Source organism: Castanea sativa, chromosome 2, assembly GCF_040712315.1.
Source record: "Castanea sativa cultivar Marrone di Chiusa Pesio chromosome 2, ASM4071231v1".
Lineage (NCBI taxonomy): Eukaryota > Viridiplantae > Streptophyta > Magnoliopsida > Fagales > Fagaceae > Castanea > Castanea sativa.
Window position 1 is genome coordinate 12,444,668 of NC_134014.1, and position 23,938 is coordinate 12,468,605.

At 35.2% G+C, this 23,938-nt stretch overlaps 2 protein-coding genes and 1 non-coding gene across 3 annotated transcripts; 2 read left to right on the top strand and 1 right to left on the bottom strand.

Annotated features, from left to right (window-relative positions):
- Window positions 1–5,702: 5,702 nt before the first annotated feature.
- On the top strand, window positions 5,703–9,677 carry LOC142623644 (uncharacterized). The gene is made up of 4 exons (XM_075797088.1): window positions 5,703–5,838; window positions 5,959–6,105; window positions 7,685–7,800; window positions 9,154–9,677. Exons 2-4 carry the CDS (start codon window positions 6,001–6,003, stop codon window positions 9,470–9,472), a joined length of 540 nt encoding a protein of 179 aa, XP_075653203.1. The 5' UTR covers window positions 5,703–5,838; window positions 5,959–6,000; the 3' UTR covers window positions 9,473–9,677.
- Window positions 9,678–13,700: 4,023 nt separating this feature from the next.
- Window positions 13,701–16,081, top strand: LOC142624613 (glucan endo-1,3-beta-glucosidase, basic vacuolar isoform). The gene is made up of 2 exons (XM_075798260.1): window positions 13,701–13,990; window positions 14,930–16,081. The coding sequence occupies exons 1-2, from the start codon at window positions 13,900–13,902 to the stop codon at window positions 15,949–15,951; spliced, it is 1,113 nt and encodes a 370-aa protein (XP_075654375.1). The 5' UTR covers window positions 13,701–13,899; the 3' UTR covers window positions 15,952–16,081.
- Window positions 16,082–16,511: 430 nt separating this feature from the next.
- TRNAH-GUG (transfer RNA histidin (anticodon GUG)) lies at window positions 16,512–16,583 on the bottom strand. The gene has a single exon. It is a non-coding gene; the product is annotated as a tRNA-His (tRNA).
- Window positions 16,584–23,938: the final 7,355 nt, after the last annotated feature.

Below are 23,938 nucleotides of genomic sequence, written 5' to 3' on the forward strand. Positions count from 1 at the left end.
ACAACACAGCTCTTTCTTTCTCTCATCTCTTCAATCTTTCTTCCTCTAACTTCTGCTGATCGCCACCGCCACCGATGAGAACGAGGTTGAGCAAGCAGAGTCGCCGGACGAGTCCGTTGCCTACAACACGAACGTAGTTCTCCCACAAGTGCATTGCCTAGAATCTCATGGGTTTTGATTAGATACTACCATGAATCTCATGGGTTCTACTGGTTGAGCTTGAGTCTAGAATCTTTTTTTACTGGTTGAGCTTCAGTTTGAGGCTACCGTGAATTTCATGGGTTTTGATCCATTTTTGGTTGAGCTTGATCCATCTTTTTTTGTCATCATTTTTTTTTTCTTTTTTTACTAGTTTTCTTTGGGATTCTGGTGTGATTGGCTTGTGTGGATTTCAGCGTTGATCTTGTTGCACGGTGGGATGCCAAAGGTGTCAATCTTGAGAGAGATGGTGGCTGATGTTGGTGGCTGTGTGGGTTGTGTTGGGTTAAAGAAATGGATATTTTATTTGAATAAGTGTGTATAATAGACAAACTAATGTGGGTATTATGTAAAAATAGGTGTGTAAAATAGAAAAAAGTAGGTTTTGGATGTGCAAAATGGAAATTTTTTTGCACATACTGATGTGGTTGCTCTTAGACCCTACGAAGGACTATGTGGAATCTGCGGCTGATGTTGGATTTAACCCACACAAAAAATAAAAACTTAACTTTAGTTAAAACAAATCTAACCGCTTTTCATCTCAAATCTCAAAATAAATTTCAAATTCCAAACCCATAAAATTTCAAATATCAAAATAAATTTCAAATTCCATACTCCCCAAACTCATGAAAAACTTAAAAAGAAGAAAAAGAAAAAACTAGAAAAAACAAATTGAATCTCAAAAGGAATCTATTGATAAATTTGTTATTAATATTAAACACAACACAACAAAAAATTTGGGTGAAGATATAACAAATGAACAAGAAAGCCATTAATGTGGCGTTTGGTACGGTAATGTTTAAAGATTTTCATGTTTGGTTGCAAATCACATTACTGAATCAGATGACAGGGGAATTTGGATTCCCCTTTAACCCCCTTTCAGTAGGAATGTGGATTCCTCTTAAAATAGGTGAATATTCAGATTCCCAAATTTAAAAGAAATTGTATTTTTTATAAATTGACAATTTTAACCATTTTCCTTATCATACAAGTAATTTAGATAAAATATAAAACAAATCATCAGTATCTTTTCCTTTATCTTTATCTCTTCCCACCAAAACAACATTATCTTTTCACGCTAAAACAACATAAACATTATAGACAATTCTATTAATATATACGTCTTTTCTTCTTTTAGATTGTAGTTTAATGAATTTTTATAATTTATAGTTTATATTTTGTTTTTTATTATTTATTTAGAGGAAGATTATTATTATTTTTTTTAAGATTTATATTGGATTTACAAATCTAAGTATAGAAAGGAAAAAATAAATAATTCAATTAAGATTTCTATGAATAAATCAAATATTATAATCTCGCATTTTTAGGAATCTTATTAGATTCTTAATTAAACCAAATATAAGAATAGTTACATTTCTAGGCATCTAGATTGTAAAACATCACATTCCCAAAAATCTAGATGCCAAGAGTAATGTGAATTCCCCGTACCAAACGCCACCTAAAAATATTTAGAAAATAATAATAAAAATAATTTTAATCGAATAAATATTAATTAATTAATATTTAAATATAATAAATAAAATTTAAAAAACCCTTAAGTTTTTGCCTTAGGCCTCAAAATTTGTTGAGCCAATCTTAATAATTGCCTTAAGCCTCAAAATTTGTTCATGTGTTGGAGTCTAGGCCTCAAAATTTGTTGAGCCAATCTTAGTGACTGCCTTAGGCCTCAAAATTTGTTCAAGTCTTTGATGAACAAAGTATTATTGACGCTAATAATGGGTTCTGATGGGACTGATGAAATCAACTACCGACGAGACTAAGGCATCCGATGGGATTGACGAAATCAACTACCGACGAGTTCAGTAGGACAGACGAGACCGCTCTCTGAGACGAGCCTAAGCAAGTATCCACGTCACCGACGAGGATATCAAGATCATTCAATGCCACCAATAATACCCCGGATGGTTACAGAACCAGCTGGACAAACAGTTGAAGGCATATTAAAACCCCATTACTCAGCAAGAAGCGTTACCAAAAAAGGCATTAACATCATAATATCAACCTCAACAGCTAGAATCTAGAGCAACATATATAAAGCCTTCACATTGCCAATAGGAGGTACGGACACATTTTACAAGAGATACCTAATCAATCTTATTTTCTATTATTAAAAACTCCCTTATACTGACTTTGGCATCGGAGGTATGGTGGCAGACACCACACCGGTGACCTTTTCAGAGAATAACTTCTTCTATCGACGACACAAGCAGACATCTAGTTCCGTCTGGACGACCTCACTACAACTGACGAACCTGTGTTTCATTAGTTTGGCGCTGTCTGTGGGGAACGACATTTTCATACTCAGGTTCGAAAGCGTAGTTTCTACCAACTTCGATATTCAGATGGAAACCAACTAGGATTCAGCGACTCTAGCTCAACAAGTCCAAGCTCTTGCAGCCACTGTTGAAGAACTCACTAGGTAGAATCAAGAGATGAGGCAATGGCTTCAACAGGAGGAGAACTGGTCCAAAGCCGGCCAGGAGGATGAGGTGGGCAGCCATGGAAGAAGTGACCGACGAAGGCCCACTACTCCGGACGAACAGGGCTCTGACCTCCTTCAAGAGATGAGGAAGGAGATGGACGAGCTGAGGAATGCTATTAAGGAGAAGACGGATCAGAGCCTAGATAGGATGGTCAGGGCAACAGACTTTCCTTTCATCGCGGCGATCTTGGAACGCCTCGTACCGGCGAAATTTCGGTTGCCTTAGCTTGAGCCGTTTGACGGGCTTAAGGACTCCTAGGATCATCTTAACACCTTCAAGACAGCATTAGGCCTCCAACAACCTCGTGACGAAATATTGTGTCGTTCTTTCCCTACCACCCTTAAAGGAGCTGCAAGAGAGTGGTTCACAAAACTGTCAACTTCGTCAATTGACAGCTTCGAGCAGTTAAGTAACGCCTTTCTGCGTCACTTCGTCGGTGGGCAACGTCCTAAAAGACCAGCAGACCACCTACTTACCATTAGACAGTGGGAGAAAGAAACATTGAGATCCTATGTGAAACGCTTCACCTGAGAAACCCTGAAGGTAGATGACGCTGACGACAAGGTGCAGTTGACAACCTTTAAGGCAGGGCTGAAGTCTAGAGAATTTATGGTTTCTCTTGCAAAGAATCCACCTAAGGCGATGACAGAAATGCTCCTGAAGGCACAGAAGTATATAAATGTTGAAGATGCATTAGCAGCCATAACAGACGAAGAAAAGCCAAGAAAGGAGGGAAGGAGAGAAAAAGATCGTAGGGGACAAAAAAGGGAGCGTCCAGGTCATCGAAACAGTGACGGGGACAGGCGGAAGGACGACGAAGCCAAAAGATCATAAAAAATGGCTAGGTAATAAGATTCCGCCTTGACGGATGTATATTACTGACGAAGCCAAAAGATCATAAAAAATGGCTAGGTAATAAGATTTCGCCTTGACGGATGTACATTACTGACGAAGCCAAAATATCATCGAAAATGGCTAGGTAATAAGATTTCGCCTTGACGGATGTACATTACTGACAAAGCCAAAAGATCGTAAAAAATGGCTAGGTAATAAGATTCCGCCTTGACGGATGTACATTATTGACGAAGCCAAAAGATTATAAAAAATGGCTAGGTAATAAGATTCTGCCTTGACGGATGTACATTATTGATGAAGCCAAAAGATCATCGAAAATGGCTAGGTAATAAGATTCCGCCTTGACGAATGTACATTACTGACGAAGCCAAAAGATCATCAAAAAATGCCTAGGTAATAAGATTCCGCCTTGACGGATGTACATTACTGACGAAGCCAAAAGATCATCGAAAATGACTAGGTAATAAGATTCCGCTTTGACAGATGTACATTACCGACGAAGTAAGTAATAAGATTCCGCTTAGACGGATGTACATTACTGATGAAGTCTCGTGATAAGATTCCGCCTAGACGGATGTACATTACTGACGTAGCCAAAAGATTATTTAAAAAAAAAAAATCTTTCATCTTCTATGGTCGTCATGGCACATCATGACGACCACAGAATCCGGGGGCATCTGATGGGATTGACGAAATCAACTACTGACGAGACTAAGGCATCTGATGGGACTAATGAAATCAACTACCGACGAGTTCAGTAGGACAGACGAGACCGCTCTCTGAGACGAGCCTAAGCAAGTATCGACGTCACCGACGAGGATATCAGGATCATTCAATGCCACCAATAATACCCCGGACGGTTACAGAACCAGCTGGACAAACTGTTGAAGGTATATTAAAACCCCATTACTCAGCAAGAAGCGTTACCAAAAAAGGCATTAACATCACAATATCAACCTCAATAGCTAGAATCCAGAGCAACATATATAAAGCCTTCACATTGCCAACAGGAGGTACAGACACATTTTACAAGAGATACTTAATCAATCTTATTTTCTATTATTAAAAACTTCCTTATACTAACTTTGGCATCGGATGTGTTGTAGCAAGCACCACACCGGTGACCTTTTCAGAGAATAGCTTCTTCCATCGACAACACAAGCAGACATCTGGTTCTGTCTGGACAACCTCACTACAACTGACGAACTTGTGTTTTATCAGGTTCCTTTGTGATAACTCGCTAATGAATAATGGTACACCGTGAGGATTGCACGACCGACAGAGTAGCCATGCATCTACATGGTTCAAATTTTGCATTCGTCCACATGTTTTAATATAGTCTTTATTTTTAATAAGCTTTTTCTTAATTATTAGCAAAATAATGGTAAAGAAAAAACCTAATCCCATAATTGATTGGGAGTTTAAGCTTTTAATTCTAAAATTCTTACATCAATCCTCACATTCGAGTATATTTTCAAAAAAATTTACAAAAACACTATCATCCATATATAAAGTAACTATGTCTGGAATCCGTCCAGGAATAACAATATCCGCCAAGCAACCGTTAGAACACTCGAAGTCGAATAATGAAGCAGGACTCAACTCCTTGTCTTTTCTTTTGATTTCACTATCATCCTCTTTTTTTCCTTGATGGAAAAGCGTTAAAATTTGAGAACCCCAAGTGCAAAATTTTCTTTTAATAACTTTTTCAGCCTTGGCTTTGGTTCTTGGGTTTCGGATTCTTTTACTAGCAAAAGCATCAGTTAGAGATTGGAGGCTGTTGTTTCTTTTGTACGTTCTTTTTGGTTGTCTTACTCGACCAAGACTATTTTTCATGACCAAAAATTACTTTTACCGATATTGAGGTTTTAGAATAACGATAACAAATTATGTGTGATCATATTATATAGAAGGTGAGTTATCCTTAACCGACTAGAAGTAGAGAACTAGGAAGAACTATCTTCTCAAAAAAAAAAAAAAGGGTTTTGAATTTATTTGATACGTGTAAATAAATATAGGTTATCCTATTTCTAAATAAAATCGGATATAAAAAATTGCTTAATAAAAAGAAGAATGGGCTTTGAGCAAGCCCATACGAATGGGCTCTTCCTCCCGGCCCATGATAAGCTCTAGCCTACTTGACCTCAACCGCCAGAGTCTTCGCCTAGAATTTGCTAACAAAATCCATGCCCATCTCTCAGTTTCAGATAATCCCCAGTCCCTTCTAGGAAAGCGGTTAATAAAGCCGTTAATCGTTGAAAATCAGATAACTCCTAATAAGGTACAAAACCCACTTGGTTTTTTGTTTTTGTTTTTTTTGGTGTTTGCTTCAGAAACACGAAAAGTAGTTTTCAATTCCAAAAGCATATACACGGTTTGTTTTGTTTTGTTGGTTGTGCAGGTGGAGCAGTGAGCTAGAGTGAATTTTAACAGGGATACAATAATGGGTTCCTCTGTGATATCACCAGAGGATGTGTTGGAGTCTTTGATGAACGATGGTACTATTGACGCTATCAGGCTCAAGATAATCAATCAGCTCAAAGCTAATGTGAGTGGATTAGTACCCAATTTTCAATTTTTTCTAATGGGGTTGAATTATTATATGTGAAGAAAAAGTATGGTGTTTTTTGCTTTGATTATGGTGTTATAGTTCATGGGTTTTTCAAATTTAAAATTAAAAAAAAAAAAATTTTAATTTCAATTATTTTGGATGAAGGAAGTATGGTTTTTGTGGTATGACTGTATGCGTTTTATTTTGATTACTGATTTTGTTCGTGGGGTTGAACTGCATTGCTGTATCTTATGTGTATTGTTGGTGATGTAGTGGTTTGTTGACTGTTGTCGGTGATAGTGTCAAGGAGTGCTTGTACACAAGGATGATAGTGCCAAGCGTGTTATTTTGATTATTGATTTTGTTGTGTCCTAATATTTCAAGAATTGTTGTGTCGCTGTGTCCCATGTCATATTGTGTCCATGCTTCTTAGACTAAAAGTTGATTGATTGGATAGGTGTAGCCAGCGAGAATTGCTTTGGATTTAAGGCTTTGTCGAGTTGAGTTTGAGATTGGTTTATTTGATTTGCTGGAAAAGTGTGTTATCTTGTGAATTATGCGGTGGGTTAAATTTCGGACATTGGTAAAAGGATATAATGAGTTTAATATAGTAAGAGTGTTCTGACTTCTGAGTTAGGTGATTGTGTTTTTGGCTACTTTGTGTTAGTGATTTGGCTATAAAGGGTAGCAAGTTTCAAGGTGAAAAGTGTCTAATGGGGTTCTTAATTTATTGTTTCTTGTTCTTTGTTTAATAGTGGCATGATTGGGAGTTTGTAATGGACTATGGTTTTTTCATATTTGGTTTCTGTTTTTGGGCATTGAATGTACTTTTAAGGAGAACGAATAGGTTAGCTTGGACTGTTAGGAAAACTAAAAAGAATTAGGATTTCGGTTTGGTCTGTTTAGCCTTGCTTTGGACCACTCCTAAGTGGGCATGTGCAATTAGTTGTATGGAAGTGATCAAATCCAACTTTGACCTGATTGAGTGCTCTCTATCACTAAAGAGAATTGGATCTCTTTTCCACCCTCGTTTATTAAGTTGTGGTGATATTATTTTTAAGGTTAAAAATAAATATACTTTCAGTGATTTGTGGGATAAGGGTAAAGAAATTAGATGATGGTTAGTTTGCAGATATGCTTCTCTCTGTGATTTGCATTGAAGGAGAGGAATAGGCAGACATTTAACTAGTTGGGGTCTTGTTTCTATATCGATGGATATCATTCTTAGATCTCTATTTTTATGCATGGATATTGTGAAGGGCGTTATTGGTATTTCCTTCCCAGGTGATTAGGATCAACTTCTTTCTGGTTATTTAGAGGTGATGATATTTTATGACAAATAAAGTAGTGATGTTGGAGTGTTCATCACTTTGATGAACTGTAATAGAATAATGATTTGTGGGTTAGCAATTTGCATATGATGTGTTGTGAGAGTATATTATCTGTTTATCAGTAGCTTGAAGTGCCTGCCAGATTTAGATATGAGCTACATGTGCATTTTTTTAATGAACCGGAGTGGTTTCTTTGTTTAGGAAAGACGTTGCAATATTTATATATGTCTACTTCTGTGTTATAGGAGGAGCTGAAGAAAACCACTTTAATGATGGTTGAACAAAGTAAAGTTCTTAACACCCCCGGTGCAGAGAAACAGACTAAGAGGGAGCTGTTTGATGCCCTTCGACAGGAGCTTGAGTAAGTAATTTTGTTAACTTCATGTGTGTGAGCGGGAGTGCATGCCCCTTCAGATTTTTCACAATAGTTGACTAGCTCTCTATCGTACTTTAGAAAATTGCTAGTAACCTTTTGGTTGTGGAAACTGGAAGGGTCTTTTGCTGAATTAGTCATGCAACTATCTACTTACACATCTTAAGTTTCACCACTGATAATTTGCCTAAAAACCCTAGGCTTCACCATCTAAGGGTGCTTGGAGTCATCACCAAGTATAGAGAAACATCTCTAATAATTTTTTTTATTCAAATTAAACTCCTCAAATCGTTCCTGGAGCCTTTTTTTTAATAGGATTCAGGGATTACATTGAGGCACAAGTACATCCAATGGAATCCTCAATCATAATCCAAAATTCAAAAAATAAAATCTGGTATCTCAAATAAAATATGAAATAAAAAATTAAAAAATAATCTTGGTTGTTCTCCCTCCATCAAAGGGCCTCCTAAGAAGATAACTGGTAATGGAATTTGGCAACTTAAGGCCCTAAGTCCTCATGCTTGGTATGTAGGATCCCCTGCGTCAAACTGCTCATAAATTTATGTAAGCACTAGTGTGAGAGAATCCTTCAAAGTAAACCAGTATGTGATGGTCCTTCTGATAGTTTCTTATGTCTCCATCAACTTGCAGTCTACTCTCTGATTTTGACATTATCTGTCTATAAAGTCAGCAAGAAATTTATCCCCATTGAAATTGATTTCTCATATGACAATCTTTAAGAAATTGATTTGTCACTTGTCAATATTGGCGTAGTAAGCTTGGCAGAAGCCTTAATTGCAGTGAAGTAACTTTAACACTGCATGTGTGGCAATGGCGCTTTTTATTTTTATTTTAGGGGTCTTATCTAAAAGAGGAATGTTTTCTCCTCAGCCGAACAAAATTTTCCCTTCTGAAAGTGGTTGAATCCTTCACCTTCTTTGTGGTGGATGCTTTCTTCTATTCCATATTTTCAGCAGATTTTCATTCTCTTTGGAATAGGATAAAGAATCATTCTAGGATCAAGTCATGATTTTTTTTTACATTAATAGGGTTCAGGGTTTGGATGGCCACCAATTTTATATGTGCATAGATAAAAGGACAAAATTTGGTTTGGAGAAATGTTCCTTCAACCAGATACATCATGACTTAAATGAGTATCTATGTGAACTTTAAATTCCATGACATGTTTAATAGTCATGTTGCTTGTTTAGATAACTTAAAACTCATGTGATTAAAATACATGTAGATGGTCATCTGAACTGTCACATAATGACCTCAGCCTGGTTTGGAGGAAAGATTTATCATGGATAAAATTTAATTTGTTTGTTAACTTTTATGCAGAACCCCTGTGCTTGAGAGGGCCTCTAAATCAGTTTGGGAGTTAATGTTGGACAATAATGGGCTGGGGAAGGAAATCAGTGAAACTGTTGAAAAAGTCTTTTGTCGATTAAGTGGTAGTGAGCCTCCTTTATTTCCTTCTTTGAGCATTGAAGGCCAAGCAGAGAAAGAGCAGGAAGATTTGACCTCTTCATCAAAGAAAAGAAGTTTCAGTAAGATGAGTGTGGATGGAGGAGCAGATGAAGTTGTAGATTTGTCCAGCAATTACCCAGCCATGCCTGAGGATCGTAATCCAGTGCCATCTTCCAGTGGACAAACGTGAAGACATGATTCATTGTGTCAGATGAGTTCTTTCCTGACTGTCATCAATAATTTCTTCACGGGATTTGAGCAGATATTAATATTGTTAGGAGCTTTGTAAGAATGGTATTTTTTCGTAGTTAATCTTGTGTAACCTCATTGTATGTACAATTCTAAATTATTCTGTATAATAGTAACAAAATTTTTAATTTTTTTGAGGACAAAAATGATGCTCTTTTCCTGTTTTTTTCTCTTGTTTACTCCTGTTTTGACTTGACCAGAGCCTCATAGAAAATTTATGAACCTTTGTTCATGGATAGAAGTTCTTTTAAGTATTATTATGGTATAGTAGATTGTTATTGTGGATCAAAGCTTAGTTGAATAGATTTCTTTCTTCTCCTCCTCTTTATTTTTTTTATATTATTATTTTAATTTTTTGAGAATTCAGTTGAATAGATTGATTGTATAGATAAAAGTGATCTAAACTGTAGTCGAGCAGAAGCTTTTAGCCTTTCTCATCATCCAAAAAAGTATCTATGACCTGAAGAATTTAAAGTGAAGAATTTAAAGTAAAAATAACAGAGGTAGGAATTTTGATTTAGAAGTTATTATGTATTCTAAGTTCTAACACTGATGTATAACTTAGAAGTTACAGGGGTTATAACCTTAAATATGTAAAACATTTGGAAAAATGATAGATACACTGGAATACAGTCACAAATGTGGAAAGGGACAACAAAATACCGAAGGATGCAAGGAAAAGAGAAAGAGAGAGATCAAACTAGAATTTTGAACTTCTGTTTTACATATAGGATTGATGTTAAATTGAATCTGCTCATCGTTTTTATCAAACAAGTGTTGTTCGAAGTTGGCAAAATTATGATCCTATGGTGTTGTATTACTGCTGTGCGGTGTCATTTAAAGGTAAAATAAATGAAGATTTCCGGGACTAGTAGAATTAGAGATGAATTCGTTTACTATAGTTATTATCAGTTCAATTCTTAGAATACATATTAGTACTGTTTTAACAAACTTAGAAGTTATTGGGGTCTTTATCCCCTCCTCTTACTCTCTCTTTCCCACCCTTTATGTGATGATGGGCTTCAACTTATTCGAGAAGAAGCCTTGAGGGAAAAAATGGTGTTTTGGCATGTGGTTCGTTAGTTGGTAACAGAGATAGGCAGAGGACACACATGTACATAGCTTGACAATGCCTGAAAAGTGCAAGGTTTTAATTGACAATATCAGAAATCTGGGATTAAATTTGACATAGGGGTAAAACCTTTTTTTTTTTTTCCTTTCTTTCTTTCTTTAAATACCCCTCCCCAAAATAAACCTACTTTTTCTTTAGCATGGCTTGTTAGGGATGGTGGCTCATATTCCAAATGAGAATGTAAACCGACACCGTTTGGCATTGGCTTATAAGTCATATTTTTTGCTTTTAACTTTTATGAACAGTTTTTTAAAACCTTATTTTTTTCTTACTTGTTTTCACATTTTCAAAGTATAAATATACTTTAGTACACTTTTAACAAAAAATTTTCTGCAAAAAGCTAGCTAAGTTATTCTTAAATGGACACAATTGTAGGAGGTGAAGCCCCTTAGAGCATCCACAATAGTTCATGCCATCCTATCTTATTTTACCATATTAAAAAGCCATTTTATCAATTATACATTACCATTTTATAATACACCCAGCATCCCAACTTTTATTTTACCAAACTACACATTAAAATAATCTAAAAATATTTCTCACTTCTCTTTCTGATCTCTATTACTCTTCCTCTGTCAACCACCCACCACCACCACCGTCAAGCTTCTCAGTCACACCACCCACCTCTGCTGAGCAAAATCCATAGCAAAATCTAGCCAAAATCAAAATCCAAAATCCATAGCAAATCACTCGTCGATCTCTGATCCAAATCAAAATCCAAAATCAAACCCAAAATCCAAAATCAAATCCATCTATTCTCACCAAACCAAAACTCATCTGTTCTCACTAGCAACGATGGCGAGAGAGAGAGGGTCGCTCGTCCCCCTCTCTATTCATCCCAAACCCATCTGTTCTCACCAACTCTTCCTCATCATCATCATCATCATCATCATCATCATCTTCACCAAAACCCACTACCAAACAAACCTAGCAAACACCGAAACCCACCATCAAACCCATCGGAAAAAATCACAACCAATAGACCTAAATCCAACCACCCAAACGCCAACCCAAACACCACCCAAACGCCACCCAAATCTAACCCAAACGCCGGAAACCCAAGAACAAACCCACAAAAACCCCTGAATAAACCCATGTTGGAAACCCATGAACAAACTCACGACCTCCATGCCTCTACCACAGAAACTGATCGAGCCTCCACACCGTTGCCTCCATGCCGTTGAAGAAGAGAGAGCAGGAAGAAGAGAGAGCATAAAGAAAGAGAGAGAAAGATAATGAAAATTATGAAATAACGAGAGAGGAGAGAGAAGACCAAACATATTAAAAAACCATTTGATTCAACTTTTAGAATTGCACTATAGTACAATTATATTTTTTTTTTGCAATAGTTATATTTTACAACTTCTAATAGAGGGGGTCTTTTGGGCTTGAATGGTAAAATGGGCTTAGATATGGCATTTCTCCTATCCACGGCTGATGCTCTTACATTTTAGTAGGATTATATTGAGGATTTTAACTGGGTTAGTGTTTTGACTAAGGAAGTATATATATGTTATAAGTCTAATTTTTAATTTTTTTTATGGTGAAAAATTATTAACCGCTCCCATGGATTACATATACTGTTGAACTGCATAATATTCTTCATATTGATTTTCTCTCCATTTTTCTTTATTTTTATTCAATTTCTTAGAGTGATAATCATTGACATGAATCCTTTGGCTGCAATATTTTGATAATTTGATAGTTTCAACGGAGAGGAGAAGGAATTTGAAGTTTTAAACTTTAGGTGTTTCGGTTGGAGATACCAAAATGTGTCAATCAGTTAAGCTATAAGAAGCCGATACAATAGGCATTGCGGTGCGAAGAGCTTTGCTCGGAGAAATAGAAGGAACATGTATCACACGCGCAAAATCTGAGAAAATACCACATGAATATTCTACCATAATAGGTATTCAAGAATCAGTACATGAAATTTTAATGAATTTGAAAGAAATTATATTGAGAAGTAATCTGTATGGAATTAGTGGTGCGACTCTCCGTCTCTATCTTAGTCCAAAAAAAAGAAAAGAAAAAGAAAGCTCCACTATGTTTTTCCCCACTTTTCTGAATAGAAAAGTCTCCACTTCTTGTTGTGCTGCAAGCCTGTAACGTTTCTTTCATATATTTGACTATTTAGGTATCCTTCCATTAACAGCCTTGCATTATCAATTATCATTGCTGGTCTTCGGTCTACCCTTAGAATTCTTGAATTTTATTTGAACATATCACAATGTTCAAATAATCAAGTCCATTGCTACAGTGAAGCCGCCGGAGACTATCATTGAGATAAAGGCATAAAGCCAATGGCATTTATGATAACAGGTACAAAAATAATAAATAACAATATCATTTGATGGATTGTCACGTAAATTAATGCTATTTGGTTTCAAAGAAAATGACTGCAGGTTGCTGAAACCACAACATGCGCATTTTTTTTAAAGAAAAAAACCACAACATGCTATATTCAACGCCAATAAGGGAAAAAAAAAATAAATTGATAATTGTTTAGCCCCATTTTGTCACCTAAGGATACGTGAGGCATCGACTTAGTTGGTTGCTGACAATATTATTGACTTACTTGAAATATTATCTACTCTCTCACATGTGCTATTTCATAGCTATAATTGTATAATGCTCTATGCCTCTATCCATGTTGATCTCTGTTGAGTTATTTTATTTTATTATATATATATTTATTTATTTATTTTGGCAAGTTGCACAATGTTTTAACGTCTCTCACAAACTTTAAAATCGAGCAAAATCTGCCCTTAATTATTAGTAATAAACATTTTGTTTTATGCTATTAGGATTCTTGGAAAGTTTATGTTGGATGCAATTTAATTTATTTATTTTTTTTTTATAGTTAAAATTTAACGGAAAATCTTAACATAGTGCTTATTATCAATAATCATGAGGCATCCCAACTGCATATAGTTAAAGAGATAGTGCAATGGACCATTTATTTCTTTATTGAAGATAGAGACATCAATCTCATCTACCCACAAATTAAAAAGAAAAGGATGACTTAGATATTTTGAAAGTACATTGAGAGAGATAAGCATGCATTGAATTGGTAAACATAGACTGCCATGAAATTGAAACTTAATAGTAATTTGGAATGGAATATTCAGGCATAAATAATCAGGCAACTATAAACTCTATGTCTATATAAAGAGTCGAAATGGAGGTGACAAATACAAGCTTTCAAGTTATTTGATTTGTGCCTCTTCTTCTCTATGACTACCTTCTCTGAAACAAGTAACAGATCCTTAATGGCAGCTATAGTGTTTCTTCTAGGGTTCTTGATGGCAAACCTTGCCACAACAGGTCTCCTCTCTCTCACTGTGCCTCTTTTTATGTGCATGTGTTTATGTGTGATTTATTCATTTACTTATGAAACAATGTGTCAGTGTGCATCATTCTCTATCAAAACTAGTATAGAAAAGCCAAGCATGCTGTCAAAGAGTACAGTTTTAGCAGTGGCAACATTGTCAATCTATCTCTTATGTAAGAAATGTTGAAAACAAGATCATTTGCAATATGCAAAGAAGATCCATGATAGTTTTCAAGCTTTCAAGAGGCTTGACAAATTCACTTCATTGCTTAACATGCCAAAGACTAGCATCATGTAGTACTCATTTGTGTTGGTTCCCATATTGGCATGTTCCTAGCAAAAATAGAATTTCAAACAAGCCTGACATATCTTCTTGCCTGAAATCTACACTAATCTGCTTAATTTTTATCTTGTTTGGAGGAATAATTTGAATTATGAGAGTTATCATTATTAACTACTACAACAAGCATGTTATTTTTTTTTTACTTCATTTTGCAGAAGAACAAAGCATATATCTCAAATAGACTTTGTTGTCTTATAAACTCTTGGTCCTGATTCTGTAACAATCTCTTAGTGCAGCTTGCAATGATTTTCCACACAAGACTATGCTTAAAATGAAAATGAAAATGAATTTTAAACATTGTTGTGAAAGAAAAAAAAAATCTCCTTAATTAGAATTAGCAAATGATCCATGGTACCCATGTGTCTTATTAATAAATATGAATAGTAATACCACTACATAGGTAACAACATCAACAACCAAGCCTGACTTCCAAATTTTGGGGTCAGCTGTTGATTCTCAATAGATTTGTTAGGGTTGACCACATGTATTCTTTTCTATCATTCTATTATATCAGAAATTATACTCTTTGTTATTTCCTTAATTATACATCCTTTTAAATTGCTTCTATTAATGTTATATTTGGATGCAGGTGCACAATCTGTTGGCGTTTGTTATGGAATGCTTGGCAACAATCTACCATCTGTGCAAGAAGTTATAGCTCTCTACAAGTCAAACAACATCAAGCGAATGAGAATCTATGATCCGAATCAGGCTGTTCTACAAGCCCTTAGAGGCTCTAACATTGAAGTCATGCTAGGTGTCCCAAACTCAGACCTTCAAAGCCTTGCCAACCCTTCCAATGCACAAGCATGGGTACAAAGAAACGTACTTAACTTCTGGCCTAGTGTCAGGTTTCGATACATTGCAGTTGGAAATGAAGTGAGTCCTGTTAATGGAGGCACAGCTGGGTTAGCACAATTTGTTCTCCCTGCCTTAACCAACGTATTCAATGCAATTAGATCAGCTGGCCTTAAGGACCAAATCCAGGTTTCAATTGCAATTGACATGACCTTAATAGGAAACTCCTATCCTCCGTCAGAAGGGGCTTTCAGAGGTGATGTTAGATCATATTTAGACCCAATCATTGGTCACCTAGTATATGCTAAGGCACCCTTACTAGCCAATGTGTACACTTATTTTAGCTATGCTGGAAATCCACGCGACATTTCTCTTCCCTATGCTTTGTTTACTTCCCCATCAGTTGTGGCATGGGATGGTCCTAAGGGATACCAAAACCTTTTTGATGCAATGATGGATGCATTGTACTCAGCTCTCGAGAGGTCGTGGGGCGGTTCATTGGAGGTTGTTGTTTCAGAGAGTGGATGGCCATCAGCAGGTGGATTTGCTACATCATTTGATAATGCACGTACTTATTACTCAAATTTGATTAGGCATGTCAAAGGGGGTACACCAAAGAGGCCTGGGAGAGCTATAGAGACCTATCTTTTTGCCATGTTTAATGAGAATCAGAAACAACCAGAGCTAGAGAAAAACTTTGGCTTATTCTTCCCAAATAAACAGCCCAAATTTAACCTCAATTTTGGTGGAGAAAGAATCTGGGATGTCACTGCTGAATATAATGCAACAGTTTCCCTCAGTAGCGATATGTAAGATTGTAATAAGCATGAGTCCTCTCCTTTTGAGTGTCTTCATCTTAATAATCTAGTCCAAATCCAATGCTTGTAAGTTTTTTTTTTGTTTGTTTGATGAATAAAAATCTTTCACGTTTGGTTTTTGCTTAGAGTGAAGCAGAATCAATATTTATGTGTTTGTGATAGATATCATGTTTGTTTCTTTGTTTTTATTATTCATAATAATCACAATTAAATCACATTCTCGCTTTCCTCAAAAAAAAAAAAAAAAAAAAAAATCACATTGTCTCTAATTACAGTGGATTCCGTCCCCTTCTGGTGTTTGGTTCAGGGCTCAAATTCCTTTTTTTGCATTTTATGAAAAAAAAAAAAAGGTAAATTATATACTAAGCCCTATATTTTATGGATGATTTGAAATCAAACCATAGTTTCAAAAGTTTTAATTTAAACCTTTTTTTTGAGGGGTGGGCATAAATTTCCAGCAACTTAATATATTGCATCCAAAGAATATGGAGTAGGCCTTCAAAAAAAAAAAATATGGAGTAGAAAAGTTAGAAAACCCCAAAAAATTGTAAGTACTGTGGCTGCTGGGATTCGAGCCCAGGTCTCCACGGCCACAACGTGGAATTCTTACCACTAAACTACAGCCACAACGTTGTAATTTAGGGATCCTAACATATCTATAACAATTAAAACCTTATATATACACACATATACCTACATACATATGCTTACTTTAGCTTTCAATAAAGTTTTCAATGAATCCAATATTTTTCACAGCCACCAATATGATATTTTATAATTTGTGCAACTAAAATGGGTTCATATAAATGTGACATTGCTCTAATCATAACATGCCACATAATATTAGAAAATTTTAAATAATCTTAATGGACCTTTAGATTAATGGGGTCTCTCTTTTTGGGAAATAAGCCTCTTATTTATACTTGAGATTTCAGTGTTTATGTCTACCTCTTCCACGTCTCTCCTCGTTAGGCTTATATGACACCTGTTAAATTAGTAGCACATATCTCTGAGAACTACAACCAAGCCTACATTATTTTGATCACATGACGCATCAAAGAGCTAAAGCTTTACCCATTGATCAGGTGGCTTCATCCAAGCACTTCCCCTATTTTGCTCTTTAGTTCCCCTTATACCAAGTGATCTCACGTAGGAGTCATATGCTTTGTTATGACGATGTGCAAGTTGGTTTATGCTGGCTTTATTGTTTGAAACTAGAGTTTCCACTTGTGCTACCTAGAGGATTTTCATTGCTATTGCTACATACCAAATAAAATTTCCAAATGTAGTAATTGAATTTTGGATAATTTGGTGTTCACAACTATACCTTTTCTTTTGAATATTATTGTACTCATTTTCTTTTATATAAACTAGTTTGTAACTCCACGCATATGCATTAAAACACTTCAAGATACAATAAGATGTATAATATAATTTAAATACTATTGATAGTTATTTTTATATTTTGTTAACTCTTTAAAAAATTTTGTAAGGATATTATTAGGTATAAAATGTAAATTGTTCATTTTTTTTTATAAAAATATTATTGTAAAGCATTTTTTTTTAAGATTCATTTATTCTAGACTCTTTGGTTTTTGTACTTAATAATTCACTTGGATGAATATTTATGATGTGGTCTCACATTTGATTCTAAAATTAAGAAATAAAACTCTTTAAGAATAAATAATTCAGGACACATGACGCAAAATTAGAACTCTAATTTGGAATTCTAATTTGAGTTTCTCTCAGCTTCACCAATTATTATATAAATAGATTTTTTGATTCTAATATATATATTGTTGATGCCCACTTTGGTAAGGAGGCCCAATAATAGGAAGAAGCCCAACAATATGGGAAGAAAGAGTTAGTAAATTGAGAAGAAAACCATTAAGCCCGAATGACAAGAATAATGAACCATAGGCCTAAAAAAAATAGCAAAAGGGTCTCAAAGAAAGCAAGCAGACCCAAAGGAGCTGAAGAAAGAAGTGGTAAACCCATGGGCATTATGAGAAATAGAAAGCAAGCAAGAATGGGTCGAAGGAGCCCAAAGGAAGGAACTAAGTAATTAAGGGGTTGGTGAAAGAGCCCACAAACTCCGAAAGTAAATGATGGGGTAATTTGGGCCAGGGAAGCCCAAAAGACTTAGTAAAAACCTATGGGAATGAAGAATTGGAATGGGCCGGGGATGCCTAAGGAAATGAAACAGGCTGAGGATGCCCAAAAGAATGAAATGGGTCAAGGAAGCCCAAAAGCGATGAAATGGGCCAAGGAAGCCCAAAACAGCATAAGTACTAGCCCAATGATAATGCCAGGCTACTGGAATTGAGCAAAAAGAAAGCGTATAGCAGGCCCAAAAAAGGCCCAACAAGCATAAGTCAAATAATAGCATGGCAGGAACAACGGGATGGCATGACAGAAGTGTTAACCGACCCACAAAAGAGGGTAGGGAATAGATTGGAGAAGGAAAAGCCCATAATCAAGTAAGACCCAGCCCAGAAAAGATGACATAAATAATGAAAGCTCAGAGACTCATCCTCGCCACAAGAGGTCAAGAACGAGTAGCATAACGTGTAGACAAGCCCTCAGGCCATGGCAAATGCATGAATAGCAAACAAGCCATGGACACACATGGAAATGGAGCATACACAAGGCTCAGGCACCACCAACTTGTACCCAGCCAATACAAGAGTGGTAGGCCATGAGTTAAAGGTAAAAGAGGGTATGGTCTGGCGGTGGGGAGAAGAGAAAAGCCTATTTTGGAGTTCCCGCTCAAGCTCTTTTAGGAAAAATGTCCTACTAGGATGACATACTACCCAAAAAAGGGAAAGATGAGTTGGGATCATTAGTTGCATGCCATGAGGGATAGTGAGAGAGAATGCCCACCTTTATCCGGATGGAATGCCACGATGAACAAGCAAACAAATAAGACTCTTTTGTTTGGGAATGGGATGTGGCACGGCTAGCATAGGTAATTGGTGATGGTTGGGCAGCTGACAGACCAGTGGGTGGTCTGGGAAGGACACCCATGCCAGGACAAAAACGGTTAAGGAGTAAAATAGTAAAAACCCGTCACAGCAGACAGTATAAAAAGGACCTCAACTGTGCACAGTAAGGATACAACGACAACAACAACAACAACATAACCATAGAACAGAAGGGAACAAGAGAGAATGGCGAGAAAAGAAAGCAAGAAAGGGAGTGAAAGTTAGAACAAAAAACTTAGAAAGAAAAAAAAAAAGAGTAAATAAGACTATATTAGTGGGCATGCACCAATAGGCTATTCTTTTCTCTCCCTCTAAAAGCCCACTCTCTAGTGAGAATTAAGAAATTTGAGGATAAGCTATTTAGGCCAATTTTCTCAAAGTGGGTAATATCCATGGTAGGATTTTCCTGTGAGATTACCTACATTGAAGAGTGGTTCCCTTCCTAGATTTAACTTCTTAAAGAAGTCAAGCACAGCAGACTGACCGTTCTTCCTTTATTTTATTGATCAAGCATTAGTGTTGTTTCCTTTTCTTTATTGTTATCACCTTATTTATGTTGCATTTATATTATTGCATTGCTTCTTCCTTTATGAAATCATGATTAAGCCTTTTCCGTTTTCTGGCTAACAGTAAGTATATTCTTCTTATTATTGTCATATTATACTTGCCTGCCATAACTCTTTTGTAACAGTTTCCTCTGCTGTGGGCACATGTCCAAGGTCTTAGCAAAAATGGGCTCTAGCTTGTGCACAAGCTGGCTTGGGGTGTTAGGACGTGTGCCCTTAAATCCTATTTGTATGATGCTATGTATGACATTATGTATGACTTAATGTTGTGTTTAATAAAGTTGTTTTATTATTATCTAAGATAATGATAATATGAATATTGGGGCATTATCATATAGTCCATGAAATGTATAGTATGTGATTTATGTGAAAAGTCACAAAAGATATAAATCACAAGTTCTTTGTAAACTTAGATTTATAGTTTGTAGTTGGTGATGAAATTGGACATTTCATCTGCGAAGACTATAACATATCAACTAAGATGATTTGTCTTGATCATGGAAATTGAGATTTCTAATTGATATGCTGATATGTCTTAAGAGTTAAGACATATTGAACTGGACTGCTGTGAGATTTATTATTCTTCTAACGACTGTCAAATGAATAATAAACTCACGACTTCTATTTGCATGAACTTTTAATCCTGAGAGAATAATGGACTTGATCATGAGGTGTAGGTTGCTTTGATATGTCAAGAGTGAGATCTAAAGTAACAGTCAAAATCTCAGTATGTTGGGCAACCACATTTAGTGTTGATGGAACATATATTCTTAAGCTAGAATTCATAGTTTTTTAGCGGAGATATAAAATATTTCCTGAGATAAGTCTAATGAGTTTGGTTATTCAGAGAGTTAGGCCTAACCACTTTAGTAAGGAATTACTAAAGTATATATATTTATGGAATTGAATTTCATAAATATATGATGAATAACTTAAAAGATTAAACCGGGTACTCAAGGAATTAAGATGTAGTAATCTACAAAGTAGTAGTCTACTTTCATGATTTTGCATTACTACGAATATTTTATGAAGGGGTTGCATGTACAATAAAGTCTTGGAATATAATTTATAAATAAGGCCTAGAGTGCCCAAGGCCTATTGGATATATATATATATATATATATATAATGGTATTAAATAGAATTAATGGTAACTTTGGACTTGTCAAGAGTTGACAGAAAAACTCAATGCCTATTGGAGCTAGTGTCTTATTGGTCCCTTTTGGTCCCACTCTAAGCCACACACTTAAGCCCAATTGGAAAGGCCCAAAAGGCCAGCCCAATTAGATAATCAGTTAGATACAAAGGAAGAAACATACAGAATTTTCTGTAGGGAATTGTAAGAACACTATTGTGAAGTGGTATAAGGAGTTTTGGACACTTTGACATTCTCCCTTTGTAAACTGATTGAGAAATCACACATCTTGGGCGTTAGTGGAATTGGAGTGAAGATTGAAAGTGTTCCCAAGTGCTTCTGATCTTCGGTTTTTGAAATTTACCGCTTCAAGGTACACTCCCTTGTTCTTATATTCTGAAACTTACATAGTGCGTGTTAACATTTATGAATGAAGTAGATCTGTTATTTTTCCGTTGCATATGTCTTGTATGCGATACAAACATGTTTTTAATCCATCATGGGGTGTGTTGCAATCAAGCCAGTCATGACTCTCCTACCCAAAACCATTGAGCCATAATGTGGCAGGATGCAGCCCAACCTGCAGTTGCGAAAAAGGCCCACCACACACACACACACACACACACACACACACACACACACACACACATATATATATATATATATATATATATATATATATAGATTTGCTATTTCTCTCACATTATTTCCCAATAAAGGTGATTATTCACCCTCTCTCTCTCTCTCTCTCTCTCTCTCTATATATATATATATAAATATATATATATATATATATTTTTTTTTTTATCCTTTCCTGCAACTCTACTTTAGATTGATGAAATTTTGTGTTTTTTTGCACCTCTACTTTGGGGTGATATATTTTGGTGATGCATTTTTGAGTTTCCCATCACAAGTATTCTCTCTCCCTCTTATAGTTTTGGTTTAAACTAATTCTTTGATATTTTGGAAGTGAGACTTTGAGTTTATATCAAAATAAAATCTACATAACTATGTATTTGAATGTGGTTGTCAATTATGTGAGCAATATCATTTGTAAATTTGTGAAAAGGTTTGATTATTATGATAATCTCCTTAAAAGATTGAAACATTTTAAATAATTAATTTGAAACATAAAATATTTTAGTTGGATAAAAAATAATAATAATAACACAATGACAAAAGTTTGAAGAATATAGACCAACTCATTTTGAAGTATATATAATTTGAAAGCAGTTTTTAGAAAACTATATCATTTTCTTATATTTGTAGCAACCTTAAAATGAGTTGGAAAACTATCTTTTTTACTTTCCTTATTTAGCTTGGCTTGAGATAGAGTTATTTTCCACTAACTTACACTAAGCTAAATAAGGGAATTAAAGGTAATTAGAAAAAGAAAAGAAAAAGAAAGATAGAGTTGTTTCTCACACTAAGAAGATAGAGTTAATTCTTAAAAAAATATTTTTCCAACTCATTTTAAAGGTTACTACCAAACATAGAAAAATAATATATTTTTCTAGAAATTGCTTTTTGAAAAATGATTCATTTTTCAAAAAATGTTACTGTAAAAAAAAAAAATAGAGCGTTAGTTGGCAAAAAACTATATTGCTATATTTTTAACCATTTTAAATATTCTACTTGAAGTTCTGCCAATTACAACTTATCATATATTCTTTTTATTTTCTTATAAAATAATCATAGTTTAAAAGTGGGATAAAAAATCCAGACTCATCACAAGTTGTGATTGATGAAATATAAATACTATAAATAAGACAAAAGGTTTATATTCCATGTGTGTGTGTGTATATACATACATACATACATACATATATATATATATATATATATATATATATATATATATATATATATATCACTACAAAAAATAGGGCTATCCCAGCGTTTGCAAAATCGCTGGGATAGCCCCAAAAGGTGCCAGAATAGGCCAAAAATGCCTATCCCAATGCTTTTTTTTCCCCGCGCTTTAAACTGCAGCGCAATGACAGTTGGTATAGGGTCACTGGACTTGTACCGGCGCTTTACAAAACCGTCGGTATAGGTCCTGACGCTTTTCAAACCCTGTTCCGGCGCTTTTTCCTTGTGTCGGGACAGTCTAGACCAGCATTTTTATGACTTGTACTTGCGGATTTCAGGACCTATACCGACGTTTTTAAATTTAAAAAAGCATTGGTATAGGTGTATTTATACTAGCGGTTTTGAAACCACCCCTATAGGGTATTTACGGAAATATGAATACAACCTATACCAACACTTTTAAACCGCTGTAATAGGTATTGCCTATGCCGGTGCTTTTGAAAAGTGTTGGTATAGGTCTTCAATGGAAATAGTAATAAGGCCTATTCCAGCGCTTTTAAACTGCTGTAATAGGTTCTGTCTATGCCAGCGCTCTCAAATGCACTGGTATAGGGCTTCAATGGATATAAAAATGAGCCACATACCAGCGCTTTTAAAACGCCGTAATAGAGTAATCAATGAAACTATTGAAATACCCTATTCCAGCAGTTTAGAAAGCGCTGCTATAGGTTTTTTCTAAAAAAATTTTAGGCACCTGTAATAACCTATAATACATATTTTCCAAGCACCAATAATGTAATCAAAATACAATATAAAATAACAAATACAATAATAGTGTAAACCAACAAACCAAATATATTTAATTACACCATATTAATAACTATATATCAAAATAGTAAATCCCAAATGTTTAGAATGTTATAAACAAAATAATACATTCCAATGGTGAATATATATCAACGTTTGAAACTTTATAATACATTGAATGGGACAAAATAAAAACCACCAGCTGCATATCTCCTAATGCGGATCATTAGAAGATAAATTTACAATAAATGGAGAATATTCATCCGTATCATCACCAATCTCAAATATAATAAACCAGGATAGCTTCATATCTCTGCATACTCTATGGGCTTCCCTTTCTTTTCTTTTTTTCCTACAACATGGTCATTAAATTCATTAAAATAGTGATTATGGTGTTTCTAAACATTTAAGATTACTTTCCATTATCTTTGAATTATAGCTACCCATAGTTGTGTATGATATATAATTGTTCATGTGAAGGAGAACAATATATATGACATTATGTAATTACAAGTTTAAGAAGTAGAATTCTTACAATGCTTCTTCAAATCAGCCTTGTGGCTCCTCCACACCTTCCCAAGCTGAGACAAAGCCCACGTCCTGTGTCTCCTAGGTTTAATGGAATCTGTAGGTATGATCCATCGTTTCTAAAATCAACAAGTGAGTTAGCGCATTTCAC

Coding starts and splice junctions, on each gene's coding strand:
- LOC142623644 (XM_075797088.1), top strand. CDS start 6,001: ATGGGTTCCTCTGTGATATCACCAGAGGATGTGTTGGAGTCTTTGATG. Junction 6,106..7,684: donor TCAATCAGCTCAAAGCTAAT/GTGAGTGGATTA, acceptor TCTGTGTTATAG/GAGGAGCTGAAGAAAACCAC. Junction 7,801..9,153: donor GCCCTTCGACAGGAGCTTGA/GTAAGTAATTTT, acceptor ACTTTTATGCAG/AACCCCTGTGCTTGAGAGGG.
- LOC142624613 (XM_075798260.1), top strand. CDS start 13,900: ATGACTACCTTCTCTGAAACAAGTAACAGATCCTTAATGGCAGCTATA. Junction 13,991..14,929: donor GGCAAACCTTGCCACAACAG/GTCTCCTCTCTC, acceptor ATTTGGATGCAG/GTGCACAATCTGTTGGCGTT.